The sequence below is a fragment of the Falco punctatus genome (genome assembly GCF_963210335.1).
Source record: "Falco punctatus genome assembly, chromosome: 1".
Lineage (NCBI taxonomy): Eukaryota > Metazoa > Chordata > Aves > Falconiformes > Falconidae > Falco > Falco punctatus.
The window spans coordinates 33,132,617-33,151,457 of record NC_137580.1 but is presented as its reverse complement, the minus strand read 5'-3'; the positions used below and the strand labels follow the sequence as shown (position 1 = coordinate 33,151,457).

The window sequence follows — 18,841 nt, the reverse complement described above, 5'->3', positions numbered from 1 at the left end:
AGCTTACCACCTATCCATTGAGCCATAAGGCTCATTTTTCCCAGAATGTACCCCTTCACATTAATCTACATCGAATTTTATCTGCCATTTTACTGTCTTTGAGAATCACTGCACAAAATCTGTCTACAATAGAACCTCCCTATAAAATGAACAAAACCTGGACAACCAAAGAGTCTGTGTACTCTAAAGTAGTATTTATTACAGTTTGTATCCAAATTTCTACTCTAAGTATACTCTACTCCAAGTTACTGTGTACAATGGCTCAAGGAAAAGTACACACACAGTTAAGAACTGCATTATATCGCCTAAGGCTGACATAGTCTTAGTCTTAATGCCGCTATTTCCTAACATTTTGTGTGCATAACTTGGTAACTTCCTAGGAGAGTTCCTTTAATAGTACTTTTAAACATAATGTGAAGCGCTGTGTCCTACATACAGCTGAAGTTTTATTGGGTATTATCTTTATAAATTATGTCAGTAGCTTGGACTCTTACAAGAACGTTACAGAACACAGGACTTCTAAAGAGACATTAGTAAGGACGGCTATGAGATTGTTTTCAATGCATCATTTGTATGAGAAGCTGAACTGTATCTTTATAATTAAGACGCAGATTTGGAGTGAGACAAAAAACCCACAAACAATCTTCTCAAAAGAAAGGGTATGCAGCATGGTAACTTTCCCTGTCCTTTCCCCATTAAAATACCACAGAGAACCTTAAGACTTCAAAGACTACTCTTTTGGAAGGATGGGGGGTGGGAACACAAACGTATTTTTGAAACAGGTTATATGATGGAGTTAGCGTGTTAAATATATGGGACGTTTGAGCAAAACACTTAAATATTCAGGAGAATATGTTTAAAGATTAGGGTATTGCCTTTAGATCCCCTTCTTCAAGATATCCTTCTACCCATACAAATTTTTCACTACTGCTTTGATCTTCTATGATATTCAATCAATCTGCCATATGCAGGATTATAACATTTGGATTTGAAACATTTTGCACAACAACAAGTCTTGCAGACATTGCTTAAAGGAGCAGAGAGGTATGCAAACCGGGGGAAGCAAAGGCAGTCTACCTAGGCCCTTTTCTAAAGAAGGGAAAATTTACAATTTCTGAGGGCTCAGCAGTGATTTATTACCATACCTTTGCAAATTAATTACTTAAAGTCTGAGTGATCTTCTACAAAATTGCTGGAAGTTCACAGTAAGTCTACAGCATGTGAGAGGTATATAGCTACGACTGATTTTTACACTTGGGCATCTCTGTCAACTAGCAGTATGAAACCTACTCAGAATCTATCTCTAACATTTCTGCATCCACCACACCCTTCCACAAAAGAGATTTCTCTCCGAAGCACACTAATATCAAGACTGCACCAGCAGAAGCTGTCAATGCTAAACATGAAATTGAAAAAGCATGAAGTACAATGCAGAACTTCAAGTGAAATCTTGATTGGTTTCTTTGAAATTAATGAGGCTCCTTTCCCTAAACAGGTCATGACAAAGACTTCACCCTTGCACATAACTTACGCGATTATATCTATAGAAAGAGAACACTGTACCTCTGTATATGAAAAATACCTGAAACCCTAGGGTTCAAACTACCTCATAGGCCAACAGACAAGTATGCAGACTTTAAATGTGAAATTCTTTTCCATTAAAAGGAAAACTAAATACACACACTAATCAGGTTAATGAAAAATACTGATTTGGTATCAGAAGAAATATTTCAGCACACAAACAAAACAAAAATAGCATTTGAAAACATATGAAACCTATGTTTTCCTATGTTAAGAGTTTTGCTTTTTCATGACATCTTTAAGCTACAAGCACCTTTTAAAATAAAATTATTTTAGATCCTGTTTGCATAAAAAGGGAAACATCCTTTTCCTCTCTCTTTTGTCTCACGTTGTTTAGGATTGATATTTTGGATTCGTCTTCTCTTTTAATTTATTCTACTTGTCATTTTATTTTACATGTATTTTCAATAGAAGTTAATGGAACATTATTAACCTGCAATCAGAAATGGTAATTCATCTTGGAATTACCAAGAGGCAGACTCAGAAAGCACTCTGCTGTCTCAGACTTGAAGTTTAGGCACTAGTAGGCAGATGAACTACAACAGTCACAGCAGTGCTGCTGTGAGCCCCTGAATGCCTCTGTGCTAGTTTCTCCCATACCTTCAGGTGTATGCTCAGGTGATGTCTTCCTCTCGGCACTAAGATAGAAAATATTTCTGTGCACAAACAGACAAGATTTAGGACTGATGATTACCTCCCAGTAATCTGGTTTCTCAAAGTGCCATCAAAAATTACATCCCATATTCACAATAGGTTTGATAACGTATTTATTTTTTTTTTTAACTAAGACAAATCTCAAGCCTTTAATCATTGTTATTTTACACCAGGGGTCCTCAAAATTTTTAACCAGGGGGCCGGCACGCAGATGCAGTGGCAGGCAGTCATCTGCGGCTCCTTGGTTCCCCCTCCCCAACCCCCAGCGGGGGGGTCTGTAAATACCGGGGGCCAGATTGAGGACCCTGGGGGGTCATACCCAGCCCGCGGGCCATAGTTTGAGGACCCGTTTTACACCAATGGCATCAATCTCTACATTTAAATAAAATAATCTAAAAATCAATCCATAGCTTAACCTAAATAAACCTAGAAGAGTGAGATTACTTGTTTGCTGGAGAGAAAGTACAATTCCACGGCCAGAATTGTTCTCCTCTTCCTTCTTTGTAAATGCATACACCAACTGGGAATTTGAATCTGTCCTGGAAAACCTAGGCTCTGACATATAATATATGTCATATCAACATTTAATATGAACATGCCTGAAAAGGGTATACTTCTGAAAATTTACCACCGAAGTCAATGACAGTTTTGTTTCTATCATCTCTTTAACCCTCAATACCTCATCCGTTGTGACAGTTACGAAAAATTTCCAGGCCATTGTTCTGAAACTATGTTTTCTCAATTTCAGAATACTTTGTGGTCTATTTCTTGATCTCGCAGTGATTCATCTTTTTATTTATAACATTCACATTGCATCTGAAAACTGAAACATTCTCAATGGCAGCACTAAGTTTTTTAAAACAATGTTTCAAAGACCAGGCACTTCCAACACACCTCAAGAGGCAGCAGACAATAAAGCAGGAATTGGTTTGACATTTGAAAAACACTGTCTTCAAGTATTAGAGGGAGTCTGTTTCACTTGTGGAAACACATCAACTTAATATATAGCAGATATTGTGGGGAATAAAAAATTTTGTAGTGAAAAGAAACAGTCTTTAAAACATTTCACTACATTTTGCTGTCAATCACAGTAACTTACTGTAAAAAAACCTGGTAGAGATCTGGATGTATTCAGGCAGAGCTTACTACTTAAAAACCACTGTAAAGATTTATGCAGCATTTACCTGCAAGGAAGGGGGTAGTTTCATTAATATTGGTTACAGCTGGGTTCAATGTTAAGCACAAGTCCATGTTTATGTACTATCACAGACAGTTATATGTGATCATTTTTATTTTAAATACCTCGATTCCCCACAGAACAGGTCTGCAGTGGTGTAAACTGTTACGAAACGCAAGCAGTAAAACCAGTAATCAACAGTGACTTCTCAGCTGGGACTAGAGCCAGTAAACCCAGTCTCCCTCCTAGCTCACCACCTTCTTGTTTTCTAATCAGTGTGATCACATCAACTGCAGCAGACTTTGTACCAATCTATACCGACGCAAATGAACTATGTATTCAACATGCCCACCCTTAAAGAGGAATGTATTTGATTCAGTACAGCAATGTGTAGTTCCAACTTATGTATTATTTAAACATTAAAGAACACCTGAAAAATAAACCAGGGGCCAAATCATATCAATGAGGAAGTTAAATTTTCACTATTGTGCTCCTTAGTAAACATCTACATTTTGAAAGTAATTGGCCACTTCAGTGAGCAGACTGCCTGCTTGAAAAAGCTAAATAAGCACCTTCTTTTTGTTTCTGATAGCTGTCCTACATTTTTTCATTGCTCAAGATAGAAATAACAGTATCTTCAATACAAAAACGAAAGTATAACTTTCTAACACTTTCAAGTAGGCTCCCTCATTCATCTTCATTAATTATCAACTAATTATCAATGTAATGAATTATGCATTAGATATTGCAGCGGAACAGCAACTGGTATTGCAACAGTTGAAGTTAATGCATAGACTGGGCTATGCAAGAATCGAACAGCAGAGCTCTACTTATCAGTGGTTCAATTATTATCACATTATACCTACCTTATTTACTACATCAGTTGAACACAACGAGGTCTATTAACCCAATAAATGTAGTAAGATACTGTTGACTGTAGGAAATTTTTAGTTCATTTTCGCTAGGAAGTGTCTCAGATTTAAAGAGTTCTTCAAGGGGGGGGGGGGGGTTGCTTGTTGCCTTTAAGGAACAAGCACTCTGCTTAGCTTTCCAGTAATTTAGCATTGAAAATGTGCTTTTAAATTATAAATTTAAAACTTCTTTTAGTAGTAATGTAAGAACCAGTATCCACAACAATTCTTGAAAACTGTTTGAATTGTGAGCTTGGAAAGCTTGCAGTACAAACATCAGTGAAAAATTACGTAGTGTGCGTCATTTGGTAGATAGGAAAATAAGTTTGGATGACTACGAAAGAGGAGCGCTGGTGTTCATTTCTAACTTAGGTTTCCCCTTGCATCATATATTATTTAATTTCCATAGCAATCCACAGAAAGAAGCAGCTAGCATTTTCAGAGAAATCTTAATTGATACAATTCACAAAACAGAAAACACAACAGACTAGGAATAGGCTGGGGCTGGGCGGGGGTGGGGCAGGGAAATTCTGTGTTACCAGACACCAAAACTTACTGAAAAGCTGTATCAGATTTCCACAAGTTACCAGCATCCTATAAAGTACTTGTTGCCAATATTTATGCCATGATCTTTATAGAATTACAACCTCAAATCTGATTAGTAATAATTATTGATGCATGCAACTTAAGAGTCGATTTTGCTCTCAAATCTTTTGATCAATGCCTAAACTGAAAAAAAAAAACCCGACCAAAACAACAACAACAAACCCCCCTAAACCATAAGCAGAAACTTTCCTGATACTTCTAGTAAAATGAATGGCTTTTAATTCTCAATAATCATGTTAGTATAATTGATTATTTTCTGCTGATGCTGGACTTGTACCTCTGCTTGATGATTTTTCCAAGGGGGGGGGGGGGGGGGGGGGGGCGGGGAATATGTATATATATATGTTGAAAGTCTGGAAAGCACGATTACGTTTTATAAATACAGAATGACATCATATAAGCTATCATATTTGTCAGCCGCTGGAAACAGCCACAGAAAATGCTGAATTGTGAGAAGAGTATATTCTCCAAAGTGCTACGAAGAAAATTACACTGTTTGCTCAGTCTAGCTTAGAAATCTTATTTAGTACTCTACAATTTGTTCAAGGTTACAGAAAATAAAGCTGACAGACATTTGTGTTTCAAATTCTTTAAGGGCAAAAAGCAGAAGTGTTATCTGAAGTTTTCAGTCAGATACTGTAACATCATATTGACAGTTTGCTGTAGATTTACATTTTAAGATAAGTAAAAACAAACCTCTAGGAATAAGAATGTGGTCCACTTGTCTGCATACATCAGTTCAAGAAATTGTGAAAATAAAAAGCATCAGGTTGACCCATTACGACCATCATGTGAATGCTCCACGTTACCTTCAATGTACACGGGTGGACAGGTAGAGGCACATACACTCACATTCCCATTTGGATTTGGGTGTCTAAACACTCTACAGATCGTTACACGCTCTGAATGCTGCAACACAAGACTAGATGCTCTGGTTTGATGATGCTCAGCCACAACTGAGTTTACAGATTTCTTTATTATTATTTACGAGACGCACGGACTGCAACATAAAACAATGCCATCGCTATATTAACCTCCAGCAACTTCCTCCTTACCGCGCTGCACAGCTCGACTTACAAAGAGAAAGAGGCATTTACCTGTGTGAAGAGAACCAGTGATTAGCCTGAGAAGGTACTGGGCAAATTTCAGTATCTCACGCTTACATCGCGTCCTACAGCCACTCATCTTAGGCGGCTCGGTTCTCCTCCCAGCAGAGCCCGCAGACTTCGCCGGTGCGGAGCGCAGATGCTGCCAGCAAACTTCTGGGGCACTTCGCAGCCGCGCAGCTCCCCGCAGCCGCGCAGCTCCCCGCAGCCGCGCAGCTCCCCGCAGCCGCGCAGCTCCCCGCAGCCGCGCAGCTCCCCGCAGCCGCGCAGCTCCCCGCAGCCGCGCAGCTCCCCGCAGCCGCGCAGCCCCGGCCCCGGCCCGGCCGGCCCCGGCGGCAGGCGCTGCCCGCGCACGGCTCCGCGGGCGCGCAGCCCGGCGGGAGGGGCCGGAGGGGCGGGGCCGCGCCGCCTGCCCGCCCCGCGCAGGCACCCACCCGCGCCGGGCGGCGGCAGCAGCGGCGGGCGGGGCAGCGCCCCTCGCTTTCCCCGTTGCGGAGGCAGGGGCCGCAGCCAGCCCACCCAGCGGCCAGACCCCGGCCCGGCGGGCAGCACCGCGCCGCTCAAGGTCAGCGCGCAGGCTGCCCAGCCCTGCCGCGCCTGCGGGAGCGGAGCCACCCGGTGAGCTGGGGGGGCTTCCCCCCGCCCGCACCGGGCGTGCCGGCCGCAGAACCCCAGCCTGCTGGAGGCCGTGGGTGCCCCGGGCCGCTGCACAGCTGTGCGGACAGAATAAAGCGGCAGGACCCCGAGCGGTGCCGCTGCGCTGCGAGACCCCCCTGCGCTCCCGGCTCCCTGACCCGGGACAGGCGGGAAGCTGGCTCTGGCACAGCTAAGGGCCGTGGCTAGGATGTCTCCAAGAAAATCTCTTTTTTTCCCCCATCTTGCCTGAGAAGTGTTTCTTTCTTAATAAAAACGGTCTGCTGGAGTTGTCCATGACCAAATAACCCAAAGAATATGTTTTCATTTCCCTTGGAGTACTTCCCTGTACTTTATAAACGGAGAAAACTCTATTGTGTTAGATGGTGACGCAATACGTGATGCCTAATGCAGTTAAAAGATGACAAAGTACCGATTAAGGAAAAGCTTAAGGGAAGAAAAATCACCGTCTGATCTAATTTTAATCCCAGCATTGACCATAAAACATTTTGGTGAATGCCTTTACAAAATGATGATAAATACAAAAGCACAACTTCAAGCTCTTCTTTATATTACGCACTGAGCAGAGATATATACATTACAGACGCAATACATCAAAGCATTATCAAAGTTGCAGTTAGATGACACAGATTCTGTGTCTGCTATCCAAAACACAAACAATGCTGTCTTACACTTACAGTGAGGCTACATGGTTAGTGGAAAGAACCAAAACAATCGCCCAGATCCCCCGGGTTTGCCCAGGGAAGTGTTTAGCTGAGAAGGGACTGAGCAAATTCCATGCTCACACCACTTCCCAGAGCCACTCATCTCAAGCAGTATCTTCTGTGTCTTTTCAGAACAACTTTGCCAAGGAGAGTTTGACACAAAACCCCATCAAATTCTGAGGCATTAGAGCTCGCACAGTGCCCTACAAATTTCTAAACTCCTCTGGTCTGAAAAGGAAACACCTTAAATAGCTGGTGGAGGTGAAGAGATACTGAACACAGAAGCGTGCATCTCTTCTTTAGAAGAGGACTGAAGAGGCCAGTGCAAATGCTTCTCATCTAGAGTCCTTGAACTTCTTAATCCTTTGACATTTTTAATTGCTTTACATAAATTTCACTAGCAGTGTTACTTCAAAATAAAGAACTGAAAGATTGTTTTTCTAAAGCCTTACATAAGCATGTATCACCACCACTCTATTGGGTTGTTGGCTCCCCCCTGCCCAAACAAAGCTGCATCAGTACTGACACTGTTTCCTAAACCTTTTACATTTCAACACAGTAATAGCTGTAATTGCTACCTAAGGAAGAATTAATGAAAGGTTTCTGACAAGTTTCGCTAAAAAGCTTTTAACAAACAGTGCGGTATTTGGATAAAAATGGTTCCAAATCCAGCTTCTAGTATTTCTCTGCTCAGCAGAAAAGGCTGATTAAACTTTGGACCAAAGTTTCTTTACCAAATCAAAAGACCAGATCAGGGAAATGCGAACAGGAAAATCAGAACTGAAAACTGTATTGAAACCACTGGAGTTTTGTTAGCAAATATATTACAGTGAAACAACATAAAGGACAGCTGGAGAGTATCAATTTCTATATATTGGTAATATATGTTTGGGGTTTTTTTAATTGATAGCACCACCTGAAAGAAAAAATAATAATCCTATTAACATCAGAGGGATCTGGATGAATTCCTATAAGTCTTGACTTTGAAATCAGATACTTAGAATTCAGGGTTTAAAAGCCACTATTTAAGTACAATGGAAGAGTAAAACACATACAACACAAAGCAAAAGGGTTTTTCAGACAGGAAAAATAAGTGGAAGGAAAAAGTAAATGTTGTTTGTAGACTCCTGAGTTTTGAAATTGTTTTACCCAGTCCAGCTGACAGGCCCCCAGAATAATATAAAACACAAAATTATTTTAAGTACTTAGAAGGCATGAAATGTCTGGGAAGGAAACATATGCCTTTTTTTTTTTTTAAAAAAAAAAAAGGCTGTCCACAACAGCCGTCCAGTTTAAAAACAAAATGAAAAGTTTCCCTGAGCATACCAAGTGCACTATAGGCATATAATTGATAAGACATATTAATTGATAATAACAAAGTATTTTGTTCATTTGAGGATTTCTAAACAAAGCGACAAGAAAATTCTTAGAAAAATCTTTGTCACCATGGCAAGAAAAAGCTCAAAAACATCAATTTATGCAATTCAGTTCTATCTGATCCATAGATGCAATTCCACATGCATTTTTAGAACTTCAGTGAGGGTCTCAGCATCGCTAGTCTACGCCCCAGGCACATGGGTTGGCAACTGAAGTGCACCCCAACCATATTCAGAGGGGCATATGCACTGATGTAGCTTTAGTCTCAACACTACAAAAGACAAAACCACACTAATCTTGTAGCTCAGAGCTGGTCAGTATTAGCAGGTATGTAATCAGTATTTCTTTTCTTGTTCCTCTGTAGGAATAGTGTTTCACTATAAAACAAAACAAATCAAAACCAAAGCAGAAATCAATTAGCAGCAATATGAAAACATATTTTGAAATAAGAAAAAACCCTGGTTTTTTAGATTGCATTTGTTGCTGAGATAACCTGGTCTCATCTGTCTTCCAAAAAAAATCTTAACCTCAAAATGCAGAGTCTCAGAACAGAATATTGTGATGGCCTGGCATAAGATAACAAATAATGCTGAATTAGCTAGCATTATAGTTTCTTTTGGAGAAAGACAGAGTTACTAAACACAGATTATATTTAATAACGAAAAGCAAAAGCACCTCAAAATACTGAAGAAATTAAATTTGGCTGTCAACATATATTCAGTAACAATGCAAAGACTCCACTAGCAAAAAGCACAGTATAATGGTTTAAGAGTAGAAAAAAAAGCCATCACATATACAGAGCACAAGTTGACTGGCTGCTTGGAGACAATTTGCCTTGTATATCTCCTTCATTTGCACACCTTATTTAAACATTCTTCTGACTTCAAAGAGCAAAATTTCCTCCTGAGCTAGCCTGTGCTATTGACTAAAAGCAAACTGAAATAACAAAATCAACTCGGTTAAATGCTTCAGCCTCATCAGAAAGGGTGACTGCAGGAAGTCAACCAGGAGCACTGGCGAGCTGTACACAGCTTCCTCACTGTTGACTCCAGAGGCTTGTCAGAGCTTTTGTTCTTAATGCAAATGCTGGATTCCACAAATGAACATTTTTATCAGAGGGTTTCTAACCTCCTTATTTCAAAGAACAGAGATAATAATTACAACCTAAGCACGTGGCAAGAAATAACAGATGGATAGAAACAAACAGATGGGTGAACACAAGGTAACAGTGAGATGTTTACGATCAGGATAATAAACAGCTGCCACAAGTGGATGACCATCACAGATCTCTTTTTCAGTTGCTCCTCGTCTGTCATAAAAGTAAGGGTCCTCTTAAATCACAATCCCCAATGTATATATTCTAATAGCCTTCTCTGCACTTTCACTTCCTGACGTGCCAGTATTCCCTACCAAGGTGTCCAAAGTTGGCCACCATTATCATAAATTGGATGCAGCAGGATTACAGTCCTTCATTACAGAAGTCACTAGGAACCGGAGCACTGATTCCAAATTATTCATTATATCTATGAAAATATCAGCTACCGCTTTTAGCCACAGCCAGTGAATAGTAACAAAAATTTTCCTGCACCTCATTGACCCAAATTTAGTCTTGGGCATTAACACAAACCAGAGGTGGTTTATACTAGAATGTAAGCTGGGGAAGCAGAGATACAGATATATGTTCCCTTCCTAACTGATTAGTAGTAACATGCTAGCTAAATTTACTTATTTTAAAATGGTTATTGCTCATTACTGTCTGTCCTGAATGTTATAGCCACAACAAGGAATTAAAAAAACATGTCTGCTTCATCCACTCCATATTAAAATAGATGTCTACATGGGATGTGGACATGATCTTGTTCTGTCTTGTGTGGGAACAGTAACTTCTATGGAGCCCAGGACAGATAGTGAGGGAACTGCCAAGGTCCCTGGTTATGAAGACAGGCTTTTCTTTTATTTTTTTAAACCCTTCATAGCACATTAAAGAGCTTTCTAGTAGCCCAACCACTACTTACCCAAACTGCATGCAATGTTTCTTACTGTGGAACAAAAAATACTAAGAAATTTATATTCAGGACTATCCCACTGAAAATTAATACAGTCTTCCAGATTTTGTCTTTGGTTTTTAACTTCTGCTAAAAGCTTGCTAAGAATAATATCCTCAAAATCAAACAGCTCTATTGCTTTGCTTAAAATAGGACTACAGAGAAATGACTGCTACCTCATGCTGTTTGCATAACATCAACAAATTATACATGTGCTCCATTCTAATAGCTAATAACTGCATAAAATAAATTACTTTCTTTGCTGTAATAGTTCCAGACCCTATAGGTTCAAACTTCATTTTCTGTTGCACTCACGGCGTTCAATAAAACATGGTGGCTTACCCACCAGAACATACAAACTTTGACTAGCGTGACAAAAACACTTAAAACAGTTGTGTCTATTATTTCTAACCTCCCTGTAACTAGCTGCTGTTAGAATGCCTTTTTTACCTATATAGTGTCCTTGAAGCTTATCCCAAGGGTTCGTTTTCACACAATACTCTAAGATGATACCGCAGACAGTCAACTAGGAGTTACAGCTGCCTAAACCTCCCACACAGTCCTCACTTGTCTAATTAAATATTCATCACTCCAGAATGTTGCAGTGTCAAACCCGAGCAACTTCCCAGCCTGACCTTCCACAGCCAGCCTGCCGTTTGTGCTGGAGAATAAACAAGACTGAGAGTTACCTGCTGAAACATAAAATGGCATAATGCAGTTTTCATGTTGCATATTAAGTTCTGTGCACGCACTGTAAAATTCTCACTGCAGAAGCTAGAGTACTATATTTTAATGTTCAATATAAATTGAGTATCTGTATGCAAAGCTAGCTATAAAATCTGCATGGGCAGTGTCATCAATAATCTTTCTGCAGAACACTAAAACCTCTTCTTCCTTATTATACAGGTCCCGTTTCTTAAGTTGGAAGTTAGGACCATACATACAAAACAAACTATGCTGAGTATTCTCAAATAAATCAAAAAAGATTGAGGCATACTACTATCAACAAGTATGTGGGATTATTTTTTTGTGGCTTTGGACTCCTTAGTTTCACATACCCTATTGTAAGAAACTATTGTTTTGCCTGCAAGAGAAGAATTTTATTAATTCCAAATCTTTCCTCTGTGGAAAGAATATCCAGACTTACTATAACTCATTTTAGTGGTACTAGTTTATGCATACATCTTATTTAACAGAAGAAAAAAAAAGCTAAATTGAAAAAAATCAGAAGGAATCGACTTCCCTGCCACAGAAACTATAGCCTTAATCATCTATAGGTTCCATAGATCTTTCAACATTTGATATAACTAAAGCATCTCTATTTCATGTCTATACACAATAAGAACATTGAAGAGCTTGCATTTTGAACCCAACAGCTACAATAACCTGTTAAAGAAGAAAGATGTACCGGAAAGTGGGTGCAAATATCATTTATTATGCATACTAGGTATGCAGTGTTCTTAAGACAATGGACGAGTCATTGCACCAAATCAGCTATGAGACTTATGTATGCATAATAAATACACACATACAGCTTAGGCCAGTAAGTAAAAATATTTGAGAAGTATGCTTTCACTACATATATACGTAGCCACACATATGTATATTTACATATTTATATAACTGTTTGATTTCATAGCTTCAATAATTTATTCAGCCATCTGTGAGAACCTTTTTGGCCCTAGGATTTCTCACAAATGGTCAAAACTTACATTTCATGTCCTCAATCAAGGGCTTCCCTATCATTTTCAGACATCTCCTTTCCCCTGGCATTTTTTGCTGGCCCAAAAGAATTGTGTATGCTGTAGAAGCTGGAGATGTGGCTTGGTGCCCTGATTAAACTAAAAATTAAGATTTAAAGGTGCAAATCCCTCAGTCTTCGCATTCTTAATCTGGCATAAATTGCAATGCATTTGGGTGAATATGCTGCGGCTACTGCATCAGGGAGGAGAAAGATGGAAGACACGCTACAGCCCGAACAGTTCTTCAAATCCCACATGTTGGTTGAAGGAATTTTGAAACAGGCATCCTTCATCCAAAATTTGATTCTGTTAATTATTTCATATAAAGTACCAGTGTTGAAAGCAAGTTAAATTACACCACACTACTAGGCCTGTGGTGTCTGTCTTTTCCCTCCTAGCAGGGTCTTGCAGATATTGGGAAGAAAAACAGTCTGTCAGCATTCCTGCACGACCCTTCAGTAAAGCCTTTTGGGGAACACAAGCAGTTGTCTACTCCAGATTTTTCAGAACTGTTGTGACTGTAATACTGCCCCACAGGTCCTCCTACATAATGCAGGTGATCAGCTCTCCCAGAATATTCATAATTTAACTCTGACAAATAGGAAAATAATTTTAAATACACTAAAAATTTATTTGATCCTATCTATGGTCTGATAAACCTGAGATGAACTTTGCTCATGGGTAGTAAAAAAGGTTTATACATTCTCAAAACTCTACCTCTCAAAACTAAGTAACAGTTTTTCTACTCTTCACACCTATTTTCATTACAGGCAAATTAAAAATTCATTCCAATAATCATTTTATGATCATCTCCAGTCAACTGGAAATTCATCTAGGTTTCATGCTACAAATAAAGCCCGAAGAAGCTACCCACTGTGCGCTTCAGATAGGAAAGAGTGATCAAGGACCTAAATCAGAGAGCAGCACACCTATTTAGCATTGCTGGCCCTGTAAAGGAAACCATGTGTCCTGCATTATGGTCTTGAAGTCAAATACTACATAGATTTCGATGACCTTATTCAATATCTATGCAGTATCATCATCATTTGTCTTTCTACCTCCTACCACACACTCTTGTGCGACCATATATACCACCAAGTCTCCAAGAAGTACAGCCACAGCTGCTTACAGCTTCAGGAAAGCCTCCCCCATTTGTCCTTCTTATACTACTTTAAATCAGTCTCTAAGGACCAGATGTGGAAGGAGGCAAAATCAAAGTAAATCTTGGAGGTTAAAAGCAGGGGAACAGAGCAACCAGGGAATTCAATCTCACATGCAATCTGCGGGCATTAGAGAAAGGCAGAATTTTTCCTTCCCGGCTGGGAACATTCCATGGCAGGGTAAGTACTTGGGACCATGTGCTTGAGATCTCAGGAAACAGTAGAAGTTGAATATGAAATTGCTGTAGTCTTTTGGCGACAACAGTCTAAGAGCTGATCACATAAAGGCCTTAAGCATAAATTCAAATCATTTTCCAACTCTACAGCCTGAGGAAGCAAAGTATTTTTTATTGTGAACTCAGCTATTATAAAGTTACAAGTCAGTGATAATGATAATAACCTGTGTATGGTCTAGGGAAGCAAGGGAATATTTTATTAGTTGGCTGTAAATAAATTTCCAACTCTGAAGCCTAGAACAAGAAGTTAACTACAAGGCTGCTAATGAGCATTTCTGCCATCTCTAGAGATCAGTACAAAGAACAATAGGTTTTATATAATATAGACACACATGTACTATATAATCAGCACTGATGCTTGGGGACATAAATATACAGGGGAATACCACTACTCATTTCTGCCATTGTGGGGAGATAAAATATTGCTAGAAGAAAACAGCTCCTAAACCCCAGAAGAATGATGGCAAACTTTTAAGGTCTTATATGGTACGGGGTGAATAGGAATATTACTCCTATTTAAGTCCCACAGAAATGTCTTAGTTCATACCAGCTGCTCTGTACACCTTGATACAGAACTTTACTCACCAAGTAGAAATCATGTTTTATATTACATAAATTATGATTTCAAACTTTTCCCCATCAGAATAGGGCAGCTACCTCTACAGCAGAAACTGTATTAAAAATGGAAGAGATAAGCTATTCAGTCAAAAAAAAAAAATTCTATTACCGTTATCATGTGTCCAAAGAACTAGATTGTGGTGAGGGGAGGGGAGTGGGGAAGCAGCCTTCTAGAGTTTCCAGTACACAGGTAACTTGTCAGGTATAAGCATCTTAATTACAAAAATGCCCTTACCAGTTTTGGCCAATAAAGAATTTACAGCATGTCATACAGTTTTCATTCTTGTCCCTTGATTAAACTAGGTAACTCCACACTCCTTAACTTCACGTTGCTTTTGATTCAGTAATCACATTTTATCCTACATTATTTTATATTATCATTAGTCAGATTCCCCTGTATGATTTCTTCAGAGAGAATTCAGGCTGGTTGCATTTCAATAGCTTACCCTCTTTTGTCTTCCACCCAATGAAAGAGAAAAAATAGAAGATGGAGCTAAATAGGTAACATGTTTTAACCAGTTGATTTTCTCTGAAGGTAAAACATTTATCTGAAAACACCCATAGGATTTCCTCACCGTTTTAGTATTAATGTTTCTAAATATTATATTGCTTTACCTTCCCCAGGAACATTCCATCTTTTGAGACACAAACCAAGAGGGGAAAAAGCCCACCAAAACCCGCAAGAGTGGTTTGTGTGGCTGTCTGCCTTAAAAATACAGAAATTAGTACTGAAGGTCTCTAGTCATGAATCTGTTCCACTACGAGATCTCATATCAACATGAACTGTTAATATTATTGCAATTGGAATAACAACTTTTTTGTATTCTGTTTATACTATTAATATTTTAAATAAGCTAAAAATAAACTCATGGCTCTGCAAACATATGGGTCAGGTGTAGATACGGCACGTTCTCCATCTTGTCTATACTAAGATTTCGTGCAGAACACCTTCTCTTACTATGAGAATCTGCATTTCACTTTCCTTCCAGTGGCTTTTTACAGAAAGGTGTCCTCATGGTTTAACCACTTTCACCATTTAGGGGCAGTGCCAGTTTCAGAACTTGCTCAGCAATATAAAAACAATTTCCCAGAACTGCACCCACTTACCCAACCTGAACTTACAATTCACACTGGTCACCAGAGTACACGTGCTTGTCCACAGACAACAAACACTGCAACAAGTAAATCAGCTTTTACTTGAAATCATGCAAGGCATTCCTAGGTCTGAAGTAATTAAGGTACCCAAATGAGGAAAAAAACAGTTTCCACATCGACTCTTTAATTCTTTCAAGGAAATTTTTGGGCTGGGCTCTTCCTCTGCCTTATCCCAAAGTCTCCTGTCTTGGTTTCTCTTCCAGAACAAGGACTTTCAGAAAGATTCCCACTCCTTGCAACACAGATTTAGTTTACTTCTGTTGACATGCCCAGGCTTTATTTACTTCCTCAAAGAGGAGTCAAAAAAGCAAGCACATTTATCTGGTCCTTTACTAGATAATCTATCACATGTTTATTACCATCTGATATTTGCAACTAAAAAAATCTGGTTTGCCAAGAGCAATTGCTTTTCCTTTTCCAGCAGTGCTTTATTTAAAAAAAGATGATAAAATTTTAATGATCCTCTTTTGTTAGCTTAAACCAAATGCAAAAATTCCTCCTGTCACTTCCCTTGGGTTTGAAGAGTATTAGCAATGGCATCCATTTTAAATGGTACAAAATTTTCGGTGGCAAAAATTCAGATATTTTAGTTTTAAAAGAGATGATAAAAGTTGTCACAAAGATGCTACAGAAGACAAAAGTATAAGCAATCAAATAATTAAGGCCAAGATATTTTTCCAATTAAAAAGTTAAGGACCCTTTGGAAAGCAACACTCAGTGTTTTCATGGGGTTTGTTCTATACATGAAAAACTTGCTGTAATCTGCATTTAAGGGTGGGGACGAAGGTCAAAGACTAGCCACGATTATCAGTTCTTGTAAACATGTGCAGAACCTGGGAACTCTAATTCTAACAGCAATCACTTTTGTGAAACCCAGGATTTCATGAATAATCCACATTGCATAAAATGCAATTTTTAAAATGGCTGGGACTACAGGTCTGAGGCTGATAAAAAAAACCAAACACCACACACCTTGAAATAATTTGCCTAGAAACATATGTATGCAGTCCCCGCTATCACAAAATGCACGTCAATATAATGCTTTAAAAATTCAATAAAACTACAGCTGATGTCCTTTGCATTTAAAAAAAAAAAAAAAAAAAGTGAGATACAACCTTTTGCTGAATCTCAGCGACAAAACAAAAAATTAATAGGGCAACCTCTGCTTTCCAAAAATTCCTTGGCTCAGACTCCTTAGCAAGACTTTTTTTTTTTATTGTTACTGTTGCAATTTGAAATGCCCCCTCAAATCTGTAAAAAGTATTTCTTTCTTTTATGCATGAAATAGCCAGACTTTCCTTTCTTTCTGGGGTTTCAATAGCTTCCCATCTTTTAAAATTATAACCACCATAAAAAGATGCAATATGAGTACTGCTTAGTGATTCTTTGAAAATTGGCTTCCTCTATCACTTTGAAGTGTGGTGCTGCATCTCACTCCCTCCTCTGGGATGCTTTATGACCACAGGAATCCCTGTTAGGCCTGAGCCTCCATGTGCTGAGCTGGGCAGGTAAGCATCCCTTGACCATCCGAGCAACTCTCGCACGGCTGAGGTGGGAAACTGCACTGGCTGTACCCGAAACGTCCCTTATCTCAACAGCAGCAACACCTGCTAGCCTTGGAGCATTCCTTGTCTGGACTGTAACATCCGTTACAAGCCCAGGAACACTATTATGACCTCGAGTGGTAGGGTACCACCATCACTGGAATTTTGAGAAAGTTTCCATTAATTACCAACTTGGATTGTGGCCAGGATGGAAAATTACTGATGACTAAAGTCAATTATCTCTGAACCTACAAAGGTCCTAGGTGAGGCCCTTTGAGATCTCCTGGACAGAGTGGGCTATGAACAGCATCTCCAAGTGTGATGCCTCTCAGAGCTTGCCAGCTCCCAAGTTGTGATGCTGGGGGGACCACTGCCAAAACCTGATAACAGGACCCAGGCCAATTTTCCTGCTTCTAAAGACTCAACCCTTCACCCATTGAGAAAAGCAAAGGCATTCGATGTATTTCACTGAACTCCAGGGAAACTTAACAGTTATATCTTCATACGTATATCTCTATACTTCTATTCCTTTGTGTCTGCATGCATGCGTGTGTGAACTGATTAGTAACTTCATAGTAAGTATTACCATTCTGAATCTATAGTTAAGCCACTTTTATACTTTAATTAAATCCTATTGGATTCACTTGGTAAATGATAAATGATTTGATGATTTAAGTGCTGCTAAAATCCTATGATCAACCTTAAACTGTAAATATCCCTTATATCCTTTAGACATAAACCTTTGACCAAGTCTGCGACTAGGATTGGCACTAACCACACCTAAAGCTCTATTAAGAGTTTAGAAAACAAGGGGGTCCATTCCAAACCTGGTGACTCAATGAGAATGTCTCCATTACCCTTTTACAGTTTTAGTCTCCTTGTAAGTCATTCCAGCTTAATTTTTATTCTTCTTTGTGTGATTTATCTATACAGTAAGTAATAGAGTGAACCTCGCCATCAAACTTTGTGAAGTCATACTCCCACATATTCCTATTAAAACTTTTTTGCTCATACTTTTGGTGGTGATTCTTTAAGCAACTTAACCTAAACCACTCATTCATGACACAAAGAGACCATAAATTACCTTCTGCCTTCCCCCTCCCCCCCCCCTTTTTAATAACTCAAGGGCAGGTTTAATGGTAGAATGATATTAAAAAGGTAATAATAAAAAAATAATTTTACTTTACCTGTAGAGCTACATATAGAAATGAGTTATGGAATATGGGGGGTCTGCGGTTTGGGTTTTGTTTTTTCCCCTTTGTGTATAGGAATACTTGCCATAACACTAGACTGGAAGTGACATCCTATTAACCAGGAAACACCAGAGTTTCTAAACGGTTTCTAGATCTGAGGGCAAAGTGGCAGAGCTTCAGGATTACACTGAGAACAAAAGTGCCAACCAGAAAAGCATGGCTGGAATAACCACTTAACAGAGCTTCAGAAATGCCCGTTTTCTCTGGTAAAGGTTCTCATTACCATCACAATACAACTCCACTACTAGTTGCAGATTAGTAGTCATTATTGTAGTATTTACAACTCCACTACTAGTTAGTAGTCATTATTGTAGTATT

The 18,841-nt window shown here is 39.2% G+C and overlaps 1 protein-coding gene across 7 annotated transcripts in view; it reads right to left on the bottom strand.

The window, feature by feature from the left end:
* KCNIP4 (potassium voltage-gated channel interacting protein 4) overlaps nt 1-18,841 on the bottom strand; it is a 433,458-nt gene that overhangs the window by 312,918 nt on the left and 101,699 nt on the right. For 2 of the 7 annotated variants that reach the window (XM_080371596.1, XM_080371601.1), the window contains exon 1: nt 6,027-6,238. The exons of the other annotated variants lie outside the window; for them this stretch is intronic. In XM_080371596.1, coding sequence (XP_080227722.1) covers nt 6,027-6,114 — 88 coding nt within the window. In that variant the 5' untranslated portion in view covers nt 6,115-6,238. Of the gene's footprint in view, nt 1-6,026; nt 6,239-18,841 lie in introns of those variants that run through there. 7 annotated transcript variants of the gene reach the window in all.